Here is a 25,004-nt window from a genome sequence, read left to right as displayed (position 1 = left end):
TAGCATTTTATAACCAAAAACATCTACAATATAAATTACATTAAATTCTGCATATTTCAAGGCAAGAAGCATTTTTATTCAATACACCGAATAACATAAACTATTTTGTTTGTACATTGACCTTTTAATAATGAATACACGTTTCTTTAATGAATAGTACGTTTATCTTAATAATAGTCCAGCATAAGTAATTTCTTGCTGTTATATAATATTTCAATTCTTGCTTCAGCAGATGACAATACAGATTGTGTATATAAAGACAAAACAAATGGACGGGTTTCCCGCATTTGTAAAAATACTTGATACATTTATTCTTACCAAGCATCCAAATATAGATTTTGCAAACACATGTAGGCGATGTTTCATGATTTCAGACATTCACCTTACTGTTTGGTAAATAACATTGTTGTTTTATAAATAGACAATAATATTCAAAGCAACAAATAATTGAATGACATTATTTCAAGCTCCATCCTTACTGTACTTGATCTGCAGCCTCCTCTGTACTGAATTGTAAACGCGTCTGTAATCACCTGCTCCATATAACATTCCTGTAAACGAGACAACACTCATGTGTCAGATAAACGTTTTAATTTGACGTCGTTATATTTGGCTAAAAGGCAACAGTTTTGATTAGTTTCAAATATACGCAATGATCATTAACGTATTTAACACATTTGTTTACGTAAACATAGCATTGTAATGCAGATTTCGTTCCGTAGTTTAAGAACAACTTTCAATAAACAAAAGCAAAAACATATTTTACACCAAGTTATATGTGCATTTTTATGACTTTTCCAGTAGTTCTGTATAAAAAATCTTGAGCGTTACTGTAAAGAATTTTGTGAAATCATTGAGCTTTTTAAATCTCAGACAGCTTTTATTATAAAGTAAGACGAGAAATAGGCAGTAGAAGATTGTTATTTATTTACATCTGTAAAAAATATAAACGGAGTTGTTTTTAACATTATCATGTTTTATTTGATGTGCCACTGTTACTGTTGGTGTATTTTTGCATGGCAAATGTATGAAATCTGATCATTTAGTTTCATGTTTGATGAAATAAAACAACCTGCATTGTATTTGTCCAAGAGATCCATTCTAAAACGTGAACTAAGTCGAAGTTCCTATGACGCCTTTGCAACATGATCTGGATTTAGCATACAGTCTTTCTAAATTTAACCGGTCGGATAAATTTAGATCGCACCATAATTACTGCAACTTTGAAGGAAGGCTAGACATATGAAATTATTTAACTATTTTAAAGAACAGTCACAAATTGATTGTTTACAGTCTTACTGTTCTTTACAGTTATTTAAACCCCATTCGATAGCGATTCTAGACGTCGTCTTGCAAGACATATGCGCGACTTCGTCTATTAAGAAAAAGGCCTCGTTCAGCGGCAAAATAAATCACGAACGTTGTATGATTGCCTTGTACAACCCCAACTGGTTTTAATATATAGTATATATATAGTAACAACTGTATAAAATATTACTGTTTCCAGTTTTTCATTTAACAAATTATTTGCGTTGGGAATTTTCCCGTACGTGAATTACCACTATGTTAATTGTCACAACAATTGACCATTACACACTCCATAAGTTACAGTCAGGATATTAGTAGGCCAAAAATACTATAATAAAGTTAGGACTTTAAAAGTTGTTTGTTTTCAAATTCAAACCGACCCAATTATTGCTTGTTTCGAATCGTGAATTTTGTTGTGGACTTTTGATATTTCAATCGTCTATTTGCTGAATTCGCTTAAATAACTATTATTTATTTTTAGTTTTGGATCATGTTTTGCGACATTCGATCATATTTAATGAATCAATTATAAATCAACCAGACTTACCTAAAGAAAGAAAGTTTAAATTGAGATTTGGAAGATTTCTGCAAATAATTGCAAATTGCAATAAATAAGAAATCGTTAAAAAGTTGTCAACGACAAACAGTTTAGCAAACCAACTCTATATTTTTGACGGTGTAAGCTAAAAAAAAACTTTTCTGTCCGTATTTACGCATGTTATGAATGTTCATTCAAAAAGATCAAAGTCTTTCAGTGGTTTATTAATGAATAGAGATTACAGTGCACTGTAGTATGTCATTCATGACTTAATGTATATTACTACCAAAGCCTGACTTGACATAATTATGTTGATGCTGGATGTATCCACATTTGTTTTGTTTTTCAATAAAACTTGTGTGATAGTCTCAGGAAAAAATAGAATTTATAGAAATTGCGGTTTTAACGATAGTTTAATTGATCTATAGATTACGATCAAGGCCTGCTCTGTGTGACGTCATCCTCTGTGTATAGGAAAGAATGGCAAACAGTTTGATAAGTTAACTACTTTTCACACATAAATACACCATGATATTAGTTCGATATTTATGATTATTTGCATATGTTTGGATTGTATTTTTTTTGTTAAAATTCGTTTTCAAACCCGAGCACAAACTCTAATAATACGATTGTTTTATCGTTTTATAAATAATAACACATGACTTATTTGTTTACCTCGGTCCTGTTGTCGCAAATCTCCTGCTTTGTGCAATCTCTTAGCTCCAGAGCGTTGTTGCAGAGTCGACACTTCAGTTGATACTCAGGTGGGATTTCCAGGGCAAACACTGTATTGAATACATTAGCAGGATATTTCGAAATCAACATTACGGATTTGTGAAAATTGTTCTTCAATTGAATGTTAAATGAAACCTTTAACGTTTTGTTTTCATCAAATTTTAAAATATAACGGTGCGCAATAGTTTTAGTAGATCTATAATTCAATGACACAGATACAAATTGTTTAAATAAATCATTCGCAAAAAGTCATTTAAACTGAATGTATATTCCAATGTCCTTGGCATTTCTGAGTAGTCAAAACATATACATTTAAAGAAAAAAAGACACGCACTTACACGAAATCAGAGATTTGTTTTGTAACACTTTGATTAAAATCTTAGCTTACCACCAATCAAGAAGAAAGTGATCCAAATAGCAAGTTCCTTGTGTGTATCTTAAATAAAACAATTAAACTAATACACAATATCTTTCTTTTCATTTCAAAATATGATTGAATAAGCGGGTAATTTCCTGAACATATGCATGGAATAATTACAAAATAAACATTGTTGCTGTAAATATTTCTTAACATAACACAAAATACAATAGTAGCGTCAAATAAATCAAAAACCAAATCATCCTATTACATTTCTTGTTATCAAATATCGCCAGGTAAATGAATGATTAACGCATGTGTTGTCATGAAGCACGGTAATGAAATTGTTTCATATAAAACATTGAAAAACAGTTAGATATTCAACGAACAATGACGCATATTTCATACAATTAAATGTTTGAGACCCTGTACCCTAAAACCACATACCAATCCCAACTAGTCAATAAGGTTTGTACTCCAGAATATTGCAGTCTAAGATATGCATAAGATAAATATTTACTCACTCATTTTCACATACGCTGTCTAGCTGAAAACGTAAATGAAACCTTCTATTAGAATTTATTACATTATGTTACAATACATATATTATTCCAGTCAGAGTTCAAAATAAAAACAGAACAAATAATTCATTTTATATATTTGACTCAATATTTCTCTGTTGACTTACCAAAAGCTGTGTGACTGTTATTTTATGATTAATTGTTTTAAGATAACAAGTCAAACATACGAATTATGCACTATTCTTTAAGAATTAAAAAAGCAGTGTCTTTTGTTAAAAAACTATTCGATGTATTAGAAACATATTATGGGGTCATCCCCTTGTCGGCATTTTTGTAAGATATCGGATCCGTCAGTACACTCAATTAACATTTGTATAAACATATTTTAAAATCCAATATTAACATTGACCAGAATATTTGCATACTACGAAGACGGGTTAGATATAATTTTAATGATCGTAATCGAATATTAACGTAGAAATTGCTAAATCCAGTTTTTCGTATCATAACAAACGATGTATTTTGGCTAAGTTTCACTCAAAGTCTTGTGATTTAATTTCGAAATATAACATTTCTTTAAAATGGCATTAGCTAATGGAATTCCCAAGCCATCATTTATGGAGATGTTTTGAAGCGTTTTCGCAAATTGTAATATCTTAAAACAAATGTGTTATTAAAATTTTCAATTTTACTTACTCATTTTTATCAAAAGAAATGATGCTGACGTACTTAAAAACACATGCTTGTCGGTTTTCGATTCACTATATCTTTCTTCTGTTAAAATTTGGAATTAATAATGAAATGACCATTTTATATGTTTGATTTTAAGATATTCAATAAACACAGCTGATTTTATTGGTAATTCGATGTAACAGTACTTCCCCTTTACTATTTTGTTTTCAATGTACAGTACTGTCGCTTTAATTATATTGGATTTTTTTGCTGGTTGCGTCATCGTGTCATCGATTGTAAATAAAGTCATCCGATCCACGTTTACTGTTTTGGCTACATGCATAGGTCAACATATGTCTATCCTTAAATTTTATTAATATTTGTTCTCTGACGGGCGTTTCTTGTTTGATTTATTTTTAGAAGTCACATAAACAACCAAGCTATGTAATATGGAACTTTAACACCCAATGTTGATGCTTCATTCTGTATTTGCACGATCATTATCTGAAAGGTCAACTATTTGATGCTTTATTCTTAAATATTTTTGTAAAAGGAAGGGATGTTGTTGACACATGTTCGTTATTTCATGTAATCGTTCCTCATAAAGTTGTAACTCTATTGCTCTGGTCTCCTTACTACCGTTGAGTAATTAAATGGTAATTAAACTGAATGCGTTTTAATTACCTTTTACTATTGCTAAATTTGAGTTGCATTGCTATGAGGTAAAATTTTATTTACATTGATTTGAATATTGATGGGCTAAGTGTGAGGTTAAGCGCTCTAAAACCGGTTTAAACCCCCAGTGCTTTGGATTGACCGTTTCAAGGCGGTGGTCCCAGCTTTATTCTTTTATGTGTGTATGTTGTTTCGTATTGTATTGGCAATTGGTCACTTTCCTTAAATAAAGGACCAACTAATTGTATAAAATGAGAATGCAATACTGCTCCAGCAGCTGGAGTTTCACTTTTTTATATTAAATCTCGCGATGAGCGTTCTATGTCAATGACCAAATTTTGCCTTTGGATTGTGTGTATTATCGTAACGCCTCTTGCTGTTGATTTTTCAACGAACCATGAACTTTGACAAAAGCATTTAATGTTCACATGTGTAATGTTATTCTGAAATCAAAACAAACTTAGTTGTATTAATTGTTTTGATACCAAAACGTGAATTCCTAACACATTATAATGCCTAACGAGCGAGTATATTATTGGACTGAAGCACGTTCAACTCGATATCCTCGAGAAATATGAGGCACTTGATTAAAAATGTTGCCGTATATTACCGAATAACCGAACAACCACATGATAATTTCTCCAAACACGCAAGGCTCCCTTAACAACGCCATGATTTACTGTTTATTAATATTACAATTATAAAACAGTTTGCGTTCCACGCGACAAGATTTGACAAACATATGGAATTAAAACGCCAATATACACTCACTCAAATATACGAATGTCAGCGCAAAACCAATGAGTTATCGTATATGTTCTATCAATTTACCTCCAATAAAAATGGCCATGGCAACCGGCATTAAATTGACATCATGTTAATAACCACATGATATATAATCAAGGTTCCTGTACCACGTGACATTTTATGCTATGTGTGGGACATACTACTGTAAACAAACCATCTCATCCAAACTCATTCTTTTATCATTTAATTCTTAAACGAATTCAATCAAACAAAGACGACTGTCCGATCATAATCAAAATACACCAATGCGTGAAGTATCTTGCGCGGAAATTACGTATTGTGTGCAAAAAACTGCAACCGCGCATTTACATTTGACAAGCTATGTGTGGTATATGTTTCTGTTGTCGCCAATATATGTAATAATATTTCATTCAATATTGTGAAACTGTGGAGCGGAACATATAAGTTGTACAATAGAAACACATCAAGAAGCTTGTATTTTTTGAAACCTTAAATCTTTATTATGTTTGTTCAGAATAGTAAAATGCTATGTGTGGGACACGAAATTATAATGCTATGTGTGGTATATAAATTCAAATCGTTAAAATTATACTAGTGTAATCCTCTGAGTGTTATGGGTAAGCAAAACGATTTGCAATATGTTCCAATTATGTCACGTTGAAACTATATTTTAAAATGCTGTTAATTGATATGTCTTGTTTTATTTCATAACACAAATGGTATTTATTCTAACATACCAAAAAACTCAAAATGCTTCTGCATACAGTCCTGTCAGAAATGACCCTTGCTAACTACCAAACTTAATATATTTTGTCTGCACATCAATGGAATTATAAATATGCAAGCATATTCATTCGAATGTAAACGGCCCCTCTGGGAAGTAATCAAAGCACTGAATGCATCCTGTTTTTTCGCTATTATATATACATGTTTTATATTGTGTAAAAACTCATCGCTGTGAAATGATGAAACATCTTTGACATGTACTCACAGGGTTTTGGTTGTACCCCCAGATGTTTTTTAATCGTCATGAACGAGTATTTTATTATATCTTACAATTTATATGCATTTACACGTATGATTAAGTATTAAAAAGCTCTATTCTTCGCTTCACCGATATATGAATGTAAGTTTGTGGCATCGAATTTGCATAAAGTCGAATGTTTTATAAATAAATAAGATGTCAAAATTTTACTTTGTGCATCGATGAAGCGAAGAAAAAACGTTTCAATTTTTATAATAACAACTATTTCATGTATTTCGATTGTGGATATGTTTTCAATGATTTGTTTATAAAGACAAAGTATTGGGGATCTATTCGCGCATAACCACTCCCATTTCCAATACTCAGTATCGGCCGTTTACATGTAGCACGTGCCATGACAAACAAAATAGTTACAAGCTAGAAATCCTCGTGCACCGCGTACGTCGAGGAAACTTACATATATGTACTTCATCGAAAAATAAAAGCTAGACACATGATATCCTCTAGCCAATCTGTATATTTAAAGGTAAAATAATGAAACCGATGGTAATTGTTATTATTTATAAATGTGTTTGTGGCGTAAGAGTGGTTTGATAATTGAAGCATAACCGGCAAGATGGTGATTAAGTTCACTGTGACGGTCGATCAAATCGAAATATCATTTAAAGTTGTATTATAGCTCGAAAATATAAACCTGGCACTCGTGAATTCTATTAATAATTACATAAATTAGACGCTACGGTGGTGTCCTAAATTTTATCTCATTAAGTCCGTATGGTTTAAACGAGTTGCACGTGGTCATTTGTTTTTGTTTTTCTAGCGGGTTATACTGGCTGTAGTAATACATTAACATACATATCTTATATTGATCCGTAGAATTTCAAATAATTGTAAAATGTAATCGACGTAATATTTGTCATAGGTTTATGTTGTTATCAGAAAAAAGTTTAGTATTGACATTTTTTGCCAAATGTAAATGTATGTCATGCGAAATTCAAATTTGTTATTACTAATAGTTAGTAATGCGGCGTCGGATCTGACACAGTGGAAGTTACCCTACTTTTAAGTAAATTTTGTAGTTTGGAGCAAGAAAGGTACGGTCGATCTGCATTAGTTGTGAGCTTATAACTCAAGAAAGAGGTGTTAGGACCTAGTTATTAAAGCCAAGAATTGAAAATTAAGTCGCCATTTTAAAGTGCCTGCTTTTAAAAGTTACACACCTGCTCATACTATTGTGTCTGCATATTTGTGGTTGTCATGGACTAAATTAATTGCTTTGGAATAAGTATTTTGATTCCATTTGATTTCTAAAAGGACAGTTACATTGTTGCTTTTTTTGTCAGTATGTTTTTTCTAACCTTGACATGTTTCATCTTTTCTCTAAAATTCATTTGATTAGTGTTTATTGTTTTGGCAATAAATTACCTAAATTTATATACAATCGGTTTGATGCAAGTCTGTTATGAAATCAGGTTAATTTTTTTACCGAGTATATGTTGTTATCATTGTTTTAATTATTTTAATGATTTGCATTCAAAATCGAATACAATAATCATGATTTTAACAATTCTGTTATACAGGAGAATTATTTTCAAGCTCAAAACTCTGAAAAACCTGGATTAAAACAAAATTAAATAACAAGAAGCAATATGATTTTTTTTAATTATATTGAATAATTTACAACAATTTTAAATCATGTTCTTTTTACGGTCAATGTCTTGATTTTGGATTGTCAGAACTTCAATCTCAAAAGAGCCACCACAACTCCACAATGCAAATGTTTTCACTTTGTTCCTGATATATTAATTCCAATGTATGCAGAGCTGCTATAACAAAGAAAAGCTTTGAAATTGTAATTGAAAAGAACTATAAATAAAACATTTTTGAAGGCTTTGCGTTGCATACTCAATTTTTATTTTTTATTATTTTCGGAAAGTACTATACAGGCATATCGATATGTTGAGAGTTGTATCCCAAACATAGCATTTTCATTTTGTGGCCCACACATAGCAATTACGCATAAGTAACAATGAAATAAAAATAAAGCGTACTCTAGCAAATAAAGTTATTGTGGTGTTTTTCTGCTAAGAATTACAATTTCCGCCGTATGTTTCGATGAACAAACAGCACTATCATGAACTATATTCCTAATTAAATTAAAATATACCACACATAGCATGTCAATTTATGTTGAATTCAAGTGCGCGGTTGCAGGTTTTGCAAAAATTGCTTAACTTATCAACCAGAAACTTTTTTATGTACATCAATATCGAGTATGACCGGGCACTAGTCTTTGTTTGGTGCAAATGTATTATGTTTTAATAGAGAAACATGGAAAATGTTACCTGAAGATCCGATGGGTTACTTTTGTATAGGTTTGGTTTGTTGATTCTTCGTATCTGAAACCGCCAGATTATAATGCGTAATATTATATAATTTTATTCAATAATGCCCACCGTGTCAAAATCGGATTCACTCTGTGGGTTAATTGTTTTCATTATAGTCATTTAACAACACATTAAAGAATATGTGTTTATGAAACACTTTATCCACCACATATATTTGACCTTTGACCTTGAAGGATGACCTTGACTTTTCAACGCTCAAAATGTCCAGCTTCATGGGATGCACATGCATGTCAAATGTGAAGTTGCTATCTTCAATATTGCAAAAGTTATGACAAATGTTAAAGTTTGACGCAAACAAACCAACAAACCAACAAACAGACAGAGCAAAAACAATATGCCCCTCAGTATAGACTGGGTGACATAAAAATCTTCTTTTCTGTAACCGCAAGCCAAATAGGTTGGGTATGTGGTATGTAATATCATGTAGTGGTCCTCAAGTAATTCGTTTTGTCCATGACCCTGGATTAAAGATTTATGAGAACTTGAGGTCGCATTATTTATTAAACATAATATAAAACTAATATAGCATAATAACATTAATATATTTTTTATCTGATACCGAAAGACGAAAATGTTTTATATTTGGTATTTGGCATCAGATAGCATTACTCCACACTTATTCTTCCCCTTGGTTCAACACTTGCCATGCAAAAGTGTTCACATGATTTATCTAAACGTATATAAGGCTTAATACATTCAGTCTTGTCCTGAAACATCAAAACACACGCCTTTGATTGTGACAGCAGAATTTTGTAGTTTACTAATAGTATCGATATTATCTTGGGTTTTTAACTGACCATCACCTATTAGAACACACAGATGAGCGATATACGTCAATATTGACACAATTGCTTTTGACGATTCTGCGAAGCAGCTCGTCTAAGTTATCATACCATGAAAAATTCTTCACAATGGCGACCTATGTAAAAGACCGAGCCAGTCCGATTGAGATAGCTCGATTTTTCTAATCGGTATACCTCGCTGATTATCATTGATAAACGTAAAGGAAGATCAGCTTTAAATAGGGCAGCATATTCTGGGAAAAATATTGAATAATAGTTTGAAAACGTTAATTTTAAATCAGTTATATTTAATCCATTATATGTTTATAGATCAATGAAACAACTATGCATTTTATGTATTGTATTTGACATTTGTCGTGATTCTGTAAATGAAATGCGAATGAAAACGTGTATAATTAACGTTTAACGCGATCATGAGTGTAAAGAAAACGAATTATTTCGAACCTGCCATTTGTTAACGTTATAGCGAGTATTGTATATAAACAGCATAATAGCCGTATGATTTATTTGAAACTCACACTTGTGCGCACTTTCTCATTTTGCATATTTAATAAACTTTTCAAACAGAAATTACAGAGCAACATCAGTGCACATACTATGTTTGATAATTCATTTGTTGGATATTGTTTGCTGTTTTGAACACATATTAGGTCATATCGCGGAGATTTAGTTAATGTGTTCATGGGCGAACTCGCGTATTCAAGTGCTCTTACCTACTTTCGGGAATCATCATGAAATTATTTCCGTAATTACTATTTAACGAACAAACATGCCTAAGCTTATTGAATAAGAGACCAAAACAATAATCAAAAGAGAAAAATTATATGTTCATGCACATGGGCATGTGAAATCACGTCCGTACACATAATATCATTAACTTAGGAAAGGAAACAACGAAATATAAAGTTTGGTATGATATACATGTGAAATTAAAGAGCATAGTGTAATTAAAGAGCATGTCAAGTTTTGAATATATCTGCTGAAACGTAATGTTATAACCCACAAACGTTTACTGTAACAGAACGTTTTTTTTAAAGATAAGTGTTACAGAAAATACACGTCGAATATCTTTTTAAAGATATTTCTTGTTATATTTGATCGAGAATGTAACCCGCCTCCCAGTTTCGCTGAATGGGTCAAGTTCCCCACGGGTATTACTTCCCCGTTCCCCTTATTTTTTTTTGTACCCAATTTTTTTCGTACACAATTTTTTTTCGTACCCAAATTTGTTTCGTACCCAAATTTTGTTTCGTACCCAATTTTGTTTTCGTACCCAATTTTTTTTTTCATAACCAAATTTTTTTTCGTACCCATTTTTTTTTGGCAGAATTTTTGTACCCAAAATTTTCGTACCCAAAATGTTCGTACCCACATACACAATTGTGGTGATGTATATAAACTTAAATTGATGCTTTTATATCCATCCTCTTCAAAAGCATCGTCACACCAGTACTGTCAGTACTTTGATTAAGAACAGTTTCAGGTTCCAGTCAATGCGAGTTTGGGACTATCAACTACGATTTGCGATACAAATCAATGTAGCAAAATATATTACAGTTTAATTGTCCATTACGATACGGGCATAAACGTTTCTACAGGATTGTTCATATAATATCCGCGAGTCGATAATGGCCTAGCACAATAATCACGACCTATCTGGCACTTATAGGTACTTACAAATAACTTTCATTACGAATTCATGCGCTCCATAACAATATGATGCGAATATGTGTCACGGAAATTATCGACGGTGATCACATATAAAGCCACGACAAGACCACGGGTATATAAACGACTGTGTATAAACATAATTGTTTAGTAACTGTTAAAATTGAGCACAGCGCATGAAGTACGATCAAGTCTGACATATGTGATGGAGGTGAACCCGTTAAAACAGTCTGAGTTACACGTGTATGACGCTCGTCACAGAAGTGTAAACTGCATGTTGTAGGTATATACAGAAGAGTATCGTACGATGAATATATATTATTATATAGATGGAGATACTTACTATATGCAAAGACTAATCTTGAATTATGCTTAACTAGAATATGTATTTAATTAATGTGTGAACATAATGCAATTCAGAAGGCCTAATTTCTAAATAAAATATTTTTGATTTCAAACTGTTCATGCGCAGATAATGCAGTTCTCCTTGGTTACGCTGTTTCATAACTGACGATTTTTTTCTGATTAGGGTTCGGTCATCGGCTAGAAACGTTCAGTCACACTTAGTAGGTTTGCCTTGACAGATCCTTTCTGCTTTTAAATGTTTTTATTTCAAGTTGTCATTTAATCTCACTAACACGTTATTATGCTAACAATAACTAGTTTCAGAGCATTAGCATTCTAGTTAACTCTGTAATAGAAATGTTTTCTCCTTGACGTATACATCTTATCAACACGTAGGCCGTGTGTAGCATGATTTCAGCTTCGTGATCCGGCGGAAAGTTACAAATCGTAGTAGACCCGGTACAATTTCAACAGATAAAGATTTAAATCGTAAAATCCGTTTGTTCCTAATTCAATGATTGTATTCATTTCGTTATGTATGTATATACAATCAATTTACACATAAAAAATGAACTTTTATATATTTATTTTTACATATGCCATGTGTTTTAACTGCATGATAACTCTCAATACATAGAATTCTTTAATATATACTTCCTATTATTTTTTTACCAATTTTTGTTTTGCTTTACTTCAATCCTTGATCATGTTGTACACACTAATATTTACTTATTCGTAACACAAATTTGCAATTACAGTTTGGTTATGGTTTAAGTGTTTAAACAACATGAAACCATATTATTTAACATTTGCTATTTGCATTTATAATTGACATTATTAACAAAAATGTTTTTCACATACATTTAAATTGCATATAGAAATGTCATGTTTTAAATTCATATTACTTACATTTTGACCACAACTGAAGTTCTGAAGCTAATATGTTAATCTCGAGTAATACCAAAACGCTAAGTCGACTATTGCCACAACGATTTAAATAATGGCCATAAGTGTGATAGTGGGAATCTAGAACGTATGGGAGGTTAATACTCGTTCTAGAACGTCCATATTCAGTAAAGTATGATAACAGTAACGACTGTATCAAAAATGACCAAATCGTGAGCGTTCAAAAGAGTCTAAGAGGAAGTGATACCTGTAATCATAGTTAGGTTTGGGGTCAGAACGTTACAGATCGTGACACATGTAACTGATAAATCGTAAACACACTTGAACACGACATGTGGTCCGTAACATGCGGGCATGTATAAAGTCGTTTCCAATTTGTGATATATTTGAAAGTAAGTAAAACTACTGGTGGGCATGCGTGCCATCCAGCAGATCACAGGAACGTGTTAAAATAGCATCAGTAACGATTTTTATCAACCACTTAACATATCCGAAATCCTAGTCAGTATCGCCGGTTTTATATAACACTATATATTTTCTTTTTCACTGGCCTTTTTATCATTACAGAGCTACATCCACACATATGAACACTGTCGTACCATCAAATGGACTTTGGGGGTCTTTAGTACTAGTCGGGGTTAAGGGCAAAGGGTATCAGATGAAAATAGTATAATTTATTTGAATGAATTTGTTTTAATGAAGTGTTTTTTATGAAAAGAACTATGAGCAACGTTTCTTAAAAATGAAATCGAAAAGATAAAAAATACCACCCATATTTATTGCTGAATATATAATGCGAATCAACCCCTGAAAACAAGTTAATTAAATAATGATAGAATTTTCACTTAAGACAATAAGAATAATAGATCTTTCAGAAATACTTTTATTCAAAATACTTTCAATCTCTCTTTTCAATAACACGTAGATATATACAGACAACGGGGTTAATGCCTTATAATTTGCTTACGTATCTGGTGAGGCTGAGAATAAAATAACGTGCCCATTTTGACATTTTACATAATGAATTTGTTTTATTGTTTTTTTTTACTGTTTATCATACCATAACGTAACTTCTTCAAGCAAAATCAACATAGAATAGATACGCCTCTTCAGTTTAGTGTGAATAGATATATTAAATGACGTATATGGCATACGTTTTGCATGATGTCATGAGCTGTTTGCATGTTCATTCTCAATATTGAAAAAACACTTTATTGCTTTAAATGTCTTAAATAAAACACAATTTGTATAAAAGTGTTTGTTTAGTTGAATCATAATGTAACTTAATATTTGATTTCTATAAATACGACATACCTTGACACATTGACTTAACATATAATGCGTTAACAGTGTAGAGCAAAACTAATTTATGCCACTCATAAAAAAGGGCACACAACTTCATCTAAATTAATAACATTCATAATTTAATAAAATGCTGTTTTGTAGCATCATGTATTAACAACAGATAATTGGACTTTAACAGTAACCGATGTGTCGGCGAGCTTTATAAATAATCGTAATGAATACATTATACGGACAACAATGCAAGTGATAAAAACAAATTTACAGGACGTTTAACAGAAATTACCGCATACACTTACTAACAATAAATACATGTTAACAAAAAACATGCAAAACATCAAAGAGCACAAAATGTACTTTCTCATTATCACAGACGATTTAATAAAACATTCACAATTGAATTATAAAATAAAAGCGTTGACAACTACAACTCAACAAAACATGTAACGCAAAAACTTAATGCTTTCAAAAGACTGTGTGCATATAATCAGTAAAAGGTCGAATCGGTAGGTCATTTGTCATTCCATATATGATACCGTTCTACACTGAACTAGTTTCGAACTAATTTGCTCCAAATTTAGCAAAGAATCGTGTCGAAATAGATGTATAATTAGTACAGCAGTACAGGGCAATACTTGACAAGATTTCATTAGAGGAACACAAGTGCCTACATTGCTCAACAGATCTATTGAGTAAGATGGAAAACCACTCAAACGGCGTTCAATTTTTATTTTTAAGCAGCAATTCGAGCAATGTTTATCGTTCAAAACAATGAAAATTGTTTTTCAACGAACATCATCAATATTGTCTGCAAATAACTTTTAAAATATGAGCGCTTTAAAACCGGTTTAAATCCACAGTGCTTTGCATTGAACGTTCCAAGGCTAGACCCCAGCTTTATTCTACTATGTGTGTATGTTTGTTCGTATTGTGTCGTACTGTCATGGAATTTGGTCACTTGCCATAAATAAAGGACAATGAACATGTGTATAATAAGAATGCAATACTGCAAGAGAAGCTTGATTTTCACTTCTTTATATTGAAATTGCGTGTGTTTCCCATGTAAGTACTCCATTGTGTGATACAACGAAAATTGCTTATATGAAGTATAAAATACACCACTCATTGTATGAACGCGGATGGCAGAGTGGTCTAAGTGATAGACTTTTATTCCAGGGGTAAGTGGTTCAAGCCCAGTTGAGGGTTACTTTTTTCTCTTTAATTGTATTTAAGGCATTTAATGACAAACTTCAACACATAGATATACTATATGGCTTCAGAACGCAAGGCGATCATTTGTTGCTTTTGACGAAAGAGGTTTCTATTTATACTCTTGCAAATAAATATTTGGAAAATCAGCTTTACCATTCCTGTTAGCGTAATTGCTAGTATACAACTAGTTTCATAACACCATTAAACCGATAAGATAAGGTACATAAGGTAGACGACTTTTTGCGTATGTTTATTGCGGTTGTATTGTTTTTCATTCAAGATGGCGGAAAATTTCAGTGGCGCTAATTTTTCAAGTTTTGATTCAGTTGGCAATCATCTCTTTTCTCTTTGTATTAGAACCATGAAATATCAACTGTTTCGAATGTGTGTCAGCATTTTGAAAACAAATATTGTGAGAAATATTTATGAGAAATGTTTTGGAATTCATTATCAACTTTTAAAGAGACCTGTTGCACGACAAGGGCAAGCGGTCACTATGACAGTTATATAGATATATATTTTTCGTAAAAAATGCAGCCGCTTTTTGACAATAATTAGCAACTTAAGGTTTGCTACAGAGGCACAAATGAATTGTTGGAACCAGAATACGATCTAATGAAGTTTATTCGCAAAAAAGGAGTATTGTAACTGTACGGAGTGAATGAATCACTGACGGTAATAAATAAATTAGGAAACTTTAACGAGACGAAGGGTAATTTTAGGTGTAAATGATATTATGCATTTATATATATGTATTATTTATTTGTTATTGTGTCTATTTACGTATTTTGTTATAAAGTTAGTTGCCAAGTTAGTAAGTTAGTTAGTTAGTTAATTAGTCAGTTAGTTAGTAAGTTAGTTGGTAAGCTAATCCGAACGTAAGTTATTTATTTATTGAGTTTATAGTAAGCCAGTTTTTAATATATTACACATTGTGTATTTGTGTATTAATTTAATTATTTTGTAAGTAAGTAACCTACTAATTCATTAAATAAGTAAACTCTAAGAGTAATAACGGTATGTAAATTTATTCAGCCTTCATGTTGCAATGATAATATAATATTACCCTTTTCAGTGTTACAGTTACATGGTGTATTAGTATTTTCGAGTAAGTGTTAATTTTAACAAAGTATCCTAAAGATCCATGAGTTCATTTTTCGACTCTAAAAGGAATATAGACTGTTGTACTTAATATGGTGACATGTTTTTGTAGGTAAAACATATCAAGAAATCTGAGAAATTTTCCATTTTCACAATTTTAAACAAAAGCATGCACAGCACATTTTGGTATTATATTGGTATTATATTACTAATATTCGACATTGAAAACCGTTATTTCTAGTGCATGATATAGCTTATCATGAATAACAAAATAATTGTTGGATGTTTACAAACACAAATCAATCACGGGTAGAGATAAAATGCTGAAAAGGTTGATGCACGAACGCCATCGCCACCTTGAAGATAGTCACCTGATTCCTTTGAATCTACGGCAACCCAAACACTTTGTCCTCGACGGAGACGAATAAGAACCACATTACTTCCCATAGAATGTGTCCAATCTTCAAACGGCGTAATAACAATGGTCGATACCAGACTACCATCTACGACAATCTTGAACCATTGACGATGGGCCATTTGTGACCCCAACGTAGCTGTAATGAAGTAAACCCCGTCGACAGACACCGTGAAGACTCCAGTAAATGAGTTGTAAGCATTTCCGTCGTTCAATACAACGCCCCCAAACTGCACTTTATGGTCAGCACCGGCAAACCACAAGTCATGGGTCAGAAAGGCTGAGAAGCCGATATTTGTTGCAGCATTCGCTAAATGTCTCTCTGAAATGCATTATACTAATGTAAACAAATATTTTAATGATTACGATATTTGCTGATTAACGTATATTATTGATTCGAATTATTTTATGTTCATATACGTTTTAAGAAAGGCTCAGTCACGATTGAACATGCGCATGTTTTATGATAAAGAGTGTATAACAAATCAACATTCTACAGGTCAGTGCAATTATTGCATTGCATGAGCTTCTCAAACAGGCGACCAAGGTTTCAATCCCCGCTTCTGGCGCACACAAACTTGGCTAGTGGTTGCGATACCGGACAGATGGGGTGTTCCCCGGTAACTCCGGTTTTCCCCCACATACAATACCACACCATAGTTGAATATTTATTAACACCACATAGCGGGAAATTGAAGCTCTAATTCCAAATGTGTCCAACTGTAATACGTCTAGTAAAGTTAATTAGGTGGAAGGGCTGTGACACACTCCTGGTCTTCACATAATAATGCCTAAGACGCAGAAGGACCTCATAAGCTTTATAATAATGACACACTTTTACAGTGAAACAGTATAATCTCCGAAAATATTCACTGTAACTGTTCACGGTTTGAAACTGTGATTGTATTGGTTTTTTAATTACTAATTTTTCTAGATTAACTAACTGATACCATAAAATACGCATGATTAATGTACGTTCTTTGACATATGTGCTATAGTTTTGATAGTAGTTTAATATAAAGGAATAATGATAACCCAGAGACGATATCAGGAGAAAAAGTCTTATTAACTCGCTCTTATCTTTTATTTATGGCAAATTACAGATTTTACTATGTAAAACAGTACTATACATACATGACGTAAAACATTAAACAAGATTAAAGCTGGAGTCAACGACTTGGAACGGTCAATTCAAAGCATGTTGTGTTTTAACCGTTTGAATGACCGCTCGAATTTAATGCTTTGCCCAGAGTTGATCAAAGAAATGTAAGAGTTTAAATAAAAATGCTTGTATTTTTATTCAAATTAAAAGCAACAAAAGAAAAATTGAATTCAATTGTATAACCAATTGATTCCCAATATATAGTTTAATATCTTTGTGAACAACAAAATAACAACTGACTTAGGCACGATAAAATCAAGTTAACACAAATATTATCTAAAATTACTTTTTATTACAAAAATTGAGAAGTAAGCATCATATATTATAAACCAACGAGGTAATGCGAATTAATTCCCAATCAACAAATGAAATATAATTAGAAATTTATGTTAGCTAATCGATTTGTTGTTCCTCTAACATATAATTTTTAAATATAATATAAACACATACTTGTTCGATTGTCTTGTCGACTTTGACCCAATCCGAGAAAATCATCAAGTTTCTCTGAAAGGATTTGGGTTTTCAGTGATTCCCTATGAAGTTGCTCTTTAAGATAGTTGGTTTGCCATCGTAGCTCATTTGTTTTTGCTTCAAGCTTTTCCTCAAGAGCTGTTGTTTTTTTAATCTCCATTTCAAGGCGAAGTTCTAATGCGTCTAGTTTTTTTATTTGCACATCAGAAATAACGGAAACATCATTATCATTCGCATTCACACAAACAAAAAAGTTGAGAAAAAGATTCGATTTTAAAAACGAATACCTCTTCGTTTAAGAGTGGAAGGTAAAGACAATGTTAAAGAGAGTAAAACTCTTATCTTACAGACACTATCAGAGCGACGTCACATGTTTTTCGCGACTTCGTGCATGTTAGTACAATCATTCCTGTACTATCGATAAAGCAGAAACTACCAGCAGGCGTTAGTCACAAATAACTAAACGTTGTTTCGTTTAACAAATCTCACTAATATTTTTTCTACAAAACAATATCTCAGATATTGTGATAATATTGATAATCCAGTTTTGTAATTGGCATAGGATTTATGGGTTTTGATATGCCTGAAAAGCTTCATTATTTCTCAAATAAATTCAATTTATAATGTGCAGCTCTTGACTCGAATCAAAAATCTTAAGGCAAAGTTACGACCGAAGTTTTAATATTTAACATAGACAGTCATACTAAAAAAGTTTATAAAATACAAGGACAGCGAACGAGTAAAAGAGAATGAATATAGATACTGAAATAAACGTATCATTGTGGCTGGTGTTGTATTGATTAGATTTCGTAAAGCAACTAGTAATTTTTCTGCTAATTTACATGGGTACCGAATTAAAAGACCAAAATCCACGATATCATGTATCATCATTCAATCTTACTTGGCCTCAAATATTGTGTGAAAATGTGATCAAGTGCATATAACGTCAAATTTTATTTATACCTAGATGACCTGTTTTTCAGTACGTCTTATCAATCGTTTGAGCATGTTATTGCAAAATCGAGTTCTTCCAAAAATGATTTGTAAGCCGTTTTGACTCTTGTACGAAGGAATGCCAGGCCTTTACTAAACAGAAAATTATAGGCACTTAACATGCAGTCTATTTGTATGACCTTGTGACACACAAAGATTGGAAGTCTCACCTGTGGCATTCTTACTGGTGATTTTTATTGCGTTTATTTAACGTTTATGTAAGTAAATAAAAATAAAATGAAAATATGTTTTGAATTTCAGGCGTTTTGATTCATTGAAATGAATTCAAAAACACTATATATTGAATTACTTTACTTTTTATTCAATGCTGTATTGATGCCGGATAATAAATAAGCAATTATTTTATTTTCAGTATGACAATTGACTGACGGCAAAATTAACGAGTAAAATACTAACGAAGATGTAAATTCGTATACATGTTTGTTAAGCATAACAAATACAGAAATAAACAATTCACTACACCTGAAAAACAAGTCTGATTATATGCAATATTAACGATAATGTTTGCAGGCTAATTGTTTAAACGCCGTTTGTAAATGTGTGTTTGATCCTCTTGATATAAGGCAGTGTGTTTGTTATAGTTATCGATGGCCAGTCCGCGACTGTCGGATTTAAACTGCATCCTTTACCTTTATAAGGCGCACGTACTGTTGTATTGTATCAAACATATACATTTATTTATGTTTCCTACGTGGAAACACACTTGTTGGGCTTACCTTTCAATATGATATGCATTATAAATGTGCAAACAAGTTTGAATTTCCAAAATAATGTCATTTAAGAAGATTGATTTAAAAACTCTCGTTCACATGGGACGTTTGTTATTGTATTTCATGAGCCTGTTATGGCATGTATTACTTAATCAATGACGAAAAAGAATTAAAACCTGATACTTATAGTGAACGAAACACCTGCTATACACACAAATGGCTGACTACGATTAATAATTCTTTCTTTATCATTTTTTTCGCAGAGTCATCCATAACAGCTAAAACAAAGAGAAACCATAATATCCAGTACTTGAAGAAGAAGATGAACTGGAACTGAAAAGCAAAGGAATTGTTATATGTTATAATTTTGTCTTAGTGTTCCTTTGTTCTAATTAACAACATGATTTGATTCTATCATGCGAAAAAGCAAATCCCGATGATATTAGAACAACAGGTTAGCTTACCAGTATATAATTTAAAATGAAAAAATCGCAATTTGTACATGATTGTTTACAAGCCTTTGGGTTTTCCACTGAGATAAACACTTTTTTCTAGTATTCATTTAACGATGTTATTAATTTTGACTACAATTTACATTCTTCGAGTGGTTAACAATAGTATCGTATATGACGGACAAAAGGCTCAAATTTATCTTTAGACATCTGTCATAGAATAATTATTTAAATTCCCCAACAGTATATACAAGAAATGTTATTTGTAAACTTTTTGGACTCGATTATAAATTTACATATTTTGAATTTACTCTATATTACACTACACGTCAAAGGAGTAATCCATTTTGTTAAGTATTTTTAGTTTATTTTTCAAATTTTGAAAGTTAAAAGTTTTCTTCAGCCTTGATTTGACATGAGAATTTTCATCAAAACTGACAAGCGTACAAAAGTGATCAAAAGCAAGTTTATTTGAAGTAATATTTCGATAAGCCAAAAGTATGGCGGGAGAGCTTTCTTAAAAACTGTTCATTTAGAAATGAAAATTATTTTTCGACGTCTGTTTGAAGCTAAGCGATATACATTATAGATTTAAAATATACGGTTAAATAGTTTACACATATTATATTTATTTTCCAGAAACCTGTTCACATTATAAATCATCACAGTTATCACGTGTCTCATGTTTGCCAGTACTCAGATGATTTTGTTGATATTGCAAAATGCGTCCGGGGTCATTTTTAAACCGTTATGATACGTGTTATTAGAAGCTTTAACATTTCTGCAACTGCAATTTGTTACATGACCCTCCAACTCGGGTCTGAACCTTTTTCATAAATATAGTCATGGTAAGTTATGAACTTTGCCAGAAACTATATGCTGTTTGCATACATTAAACCAAGGCGTAAAGGACTATTTTGAGATTAAAATGGCAAATCGAGCAAACGAGAATCAAACTATATCGAATTAACACGCTTGCGGAAAAACTAAAAGTTGTCTCTTTATTCTATTAAGTCAGTTGTACACTTCATTATGCAAAATAGAAGAAACACATGTTTCTATATTAACGTTAATAAACCCGTATTAGATGTTTCATTCTTTAATGAGAGTGCCGTGGGTGTCTCCATACTGAGTTTTCTTGGATAAGATAAATTAATTTCAACATAATTGTAAACATGCGTCGATTTTCATTTATGAAGAAGTCAGTGGATGTTCAGATAATGTTCGAGACTGAATTGAAACGTGTACTCATACCAGCTGCAAGAAGTATAAAGTATCTTGATGCATTTTGAAACTTTGTGTAAAGTGTGTGTATATGGAATTGTGTGAGGTCCTACTGTGCATCAGGCTGCATTATGTGAGGACCCGTAGTGTTTCACATCACTTTTATCTTATAAACACGAACGATTTTCTACGAATATCTTCGATATCATGTTCGTTTGTGTACACCAAGTTTGCTTGTTTTGTATTTATTGTCTTGTTCTGGGTGTGGTGTAGTATTGATCACTAGTGTTGATACTATTTATATCATTTTATTTTCTAAAAAAGCGGTTACTGCCTCTTAGAAAGTTGACTTTGAGGCCGACACACGACAATTATCAAGTCAATTCGCTCCGACACATGAACATTGGAAACACTAACGGTGTACAAACGCGATACACTGTGGTGATTATTTATTCATTGTGGTATGTCGCACTGAACGTCCTGTGTTAAGCTTCAGCATTTTAAATGCATACACGACTAGGTTACGATACATCAGCAATATCATATTTAGCGTCGTTATTTGTTGTAACGACACATGGCAATTTCAACGAGACACAAGAAACAAAAATCAAAATTCAGCAACGATGCTTGACACTGACCAACCGACCACATATTATCTGAGTATGGAAATAAAGTATTTTGAGGTATTGATACTATGTCGTTGTATAAATGCCTTTAAGTAAAATCATTTCTGAAGGGGGTCTAGTTAAATTGCGAAGTTTTACAAAGTAATACGAATAAAATGTATGATGGAGTTTGAGATAATAAAGGATTGATGCAAATGTTCTCCCTATCGAATAAAATGTTTCATGCGTATACTGTCTTGCGATATCACTTGGAACAACATTTTGTCATTATCAAACCCGATTTAAGATAAGGTTTGACTAAGTGTATAGTCTTTAGCACTAGTGTAAAGTCTTAGTTAGTGTGATTTACCCGTTTATTTATTGAACGACAAAAGTTGATAGTTAAGAAGGAAAATGTGTCATGCACATGACATGAAAACGAACATGTTTTCTGTATACACCGCTTTTTACAATGTTCCTGTCCAAACTATAAATACCCAGGTAAAATACAATTTTTAATTCATTATTATTATTTGATATGTAAAATAACGTAATACAAATCTTTTGCAGATTTGAGTGCTATTCCTTAATAATACCAAAGCTTTTAAATCTTCTTTTCGAATGGAACGCTATAGTAGGGTGCTGAGTCGTTCCGAATGGGCAGGTCACTTGATTGGTGTCCTTAAAACGCATGTGCATGCACACTGGCAAACTTCCGGTAGAAGACGACAGTACACCCTCCCAAGCAAACAACCACAGTACTCAAAAACACGATCATGGTTATGAGTACCACTCCATTCATGCACATCGTTTCTTCTGTGACGATTTATGAAAACATGTTTTGCTATTTGTAATAATATAATATAGATAAACATGATTGAAAGATATGTTATATGATTTTTATGGCTACTCGTATCAAAGTGTCGATCAGTTCCGGTCAGAATATTTTATATAATTCACATTACCGGTAGTCTTTATTATAGAGTCGTTAAATATGCTAAGATAATCATCGTTTCCAAACTGGCAAAACAATATTACACTATGTAAAAGTTTTTTTCGTCTAGTGTACATACACACAGTGTTTAAAAAATATTAGGAAACATAATCACTCACGAATTTCGGAATATTTCTCCATGATTTTCACCCAAGCCCCGACGTCAATGTCGCAATTTTCCGTCTGTCTTTTCGCAATGTCATGCCCAATGGAGCTTACGCTTGCTCTCTGGCTCGAGTCCGTATTTGATGCATTGATTTCCCCTATCACGTTGGCAGGCGTAATATCTCGCTTCTTGCTTCCCCAACCTGGATAGCCCATGCAGTTGGACTTTGATTCAATATCAATATTCAACTAAACAAAGAAAAGACTATATAGACCATGTCCCCAATTTTTGGGACTTTTGCTTATATGAAGTACCAGCAATATGTTGTCCTTAACTGTTTGTTTACTGATAAATGTAAGTTTCATGTCAGAGAAATACACACGTGCTATCAACATTATTTTTGTCCGTGCTTTAACTTTCCCCAAAATGTAAGGCTATCAAAATACATTTGCACATATGCAAACTCACACGAATTAGTATTTAACAAATACTTGCTGACGATTTTCATTTAAGATAACTCCATTCTTTAAAATAAAAAGATACTACCGATTACCGAAATTCAAGTCAGCGCTTTAAGTTGCGCATTCCTAACGTGATCTCTAAATAAGATTACTACCTGTAAAACCTTTTTAAACAAGGTCATAACATGTACAAAACAACATATTATTACCAAAGTAATGCTAGTCCCATTTCTACTTTCTCCATTCATTAACAGATATTTACTAAATCAGGCAAACACTCTAACTGATGTGAGGCGACTTGTCGCGCACATGTGTAATTTTTAAAGGCAGTGTCATATTGTATGGTTGTATTACAAAAATGAGCATGAATTGGAGGATTTCGAAATACTTCGATTTATATGGTTACTTGTATATAGCTACGTGTTACAAAATAGAACCGCACAGCGATAAAACATATAAAGTACTTATATATAAAGTATATGACATTAAAGGGATATTTCCAAGTGTAAACTGTTATTGATTTAAAACAATAAGATTATAAAGCGAATTCAGTAAATCATTTAAATATGATGAGCGTGAAAAGACGGAATACAATGGCATAAACACGTTTTTATATTTATGGAAAATACCATCAAAATTCCTTTTTAATATACGTCTTAATATAAACTGTTGTTAAAATTGCTTGAGTTGACTAATCCCGGTAATATATTTGGGATAATATCACGATAAAATCGAATAATTGAAAATACATAGACTATTAACCAAAATGCGCGGCTATCAATAATTGTATACTGTTACTGTACATGTTGTCTTTAAGAGCCCTTTCCATAGATTATCGCAATTAATACAAAAGTTCATTAATGAATTAACTAACTGAACTATTTGGAATAGTTTTTAATCGTTTCAAGGACTAGAAAGATAAAAATGTGCCTGTCTTTAGGCTTGATTCCCTTTCCTATAGAGGCAAACTCTACCAGGCTACCACTAATGTTCACCAACCTCATCAATATAACAGACACTTCTTTTAACGTGAAATTAAACAAATACTAAATTATTGGAGCTTTAATTGCAGTATTTTCATGTAC

The 25,004-nt window shown here is 32.2% G+C and overlaps 2 protein-coding genes and 1 long non-coding RNA gene across 3 annotated transcripts in view; 1 reads left to right on the top strand and 2 right to left on the bottom strand.

The window, feature by feature from the left end:
* Nucleotides 1-25,004, top strand: part of LOC127839947 (ZZ-type zinc finger-containing protein 3-like) — a 432,333-nt gene that overhangs the window by 234,318 nt on the left and 173,011 nt on the right. The window lies entirely within an intron of this gene.
* LOC127837976 (uncharacterized) lies at nt 480-13,309 on the bottom strand. Its single transcript, XR_008029570.1, has 6 exons — nt 12,694-13,309; nt 8,906-8,959; nt 3,464-3,486; nt 2,970-3,017; nt 2,522-2,631; nt 480-551 (listed from the first exon to the last, which is right to left on the bottom strand). It is a non-coding gene; the product is annotated as an uncharacterized LOC127837976 (long non-coding RNA).
* LOC127837970 (complement C1q-like protein 4) lies at nt 16,217-18,641 on the bottom strand. The gene is made up of 2 exons (XM_052365446.1): nt 18,333-18,641; nt 16,217-17,042 (listed from the first exon to the last, which is right to left on the bottom strand). Exons 1-2 carry the CDS (start codon nt 18,511-18,513, stop codon nt 16,609-16,611), a joined length of 615 nt encoding a protein of 204 aa, XP_052221406.1. The 5' UTR covers nt 18,514-18,641; the 3' UTR covers nt 16,217-16,608.

Source organism: Dreissena polymorpha, chromosome 7, assembly GCF_020536995.1.
Source record: "Dreissena polymorpha isolate Duluth1 chromosome 7, UMN_Dpol_1.0, whole genome shotgun sequence".
Taxonomy (NCBI): domain Eukaryota; kingdom Metazoa; phylum Mollusca; class Bivalvia; order Myida; family Dreissenidae; genus Dreissena; species Dreissena polymorpha.
The sequence above is the reverse complement of the archived record's forward strand: the minus strand, read 5'-3'. Positions and strand labels throughout refer to the sequence as shown.

Bases quoted from the DNA above. Each gene is read 5' to 3' on its own strand.
- LOC127837970 (XM_052365446.1), bottom strand. From the start codon at position 18,513: ATGGAGATTAAAAAAACAACAGCTCTTGAGGAAAAGCTTGAAGCAAAA. The intron at 17,043-18,332 runs GTATGTGTTTAT...AATGCATTTCAG, and splicing joins TCGACAAGACAATCGAACAA to AGAGACATTTAGCGAATGCT.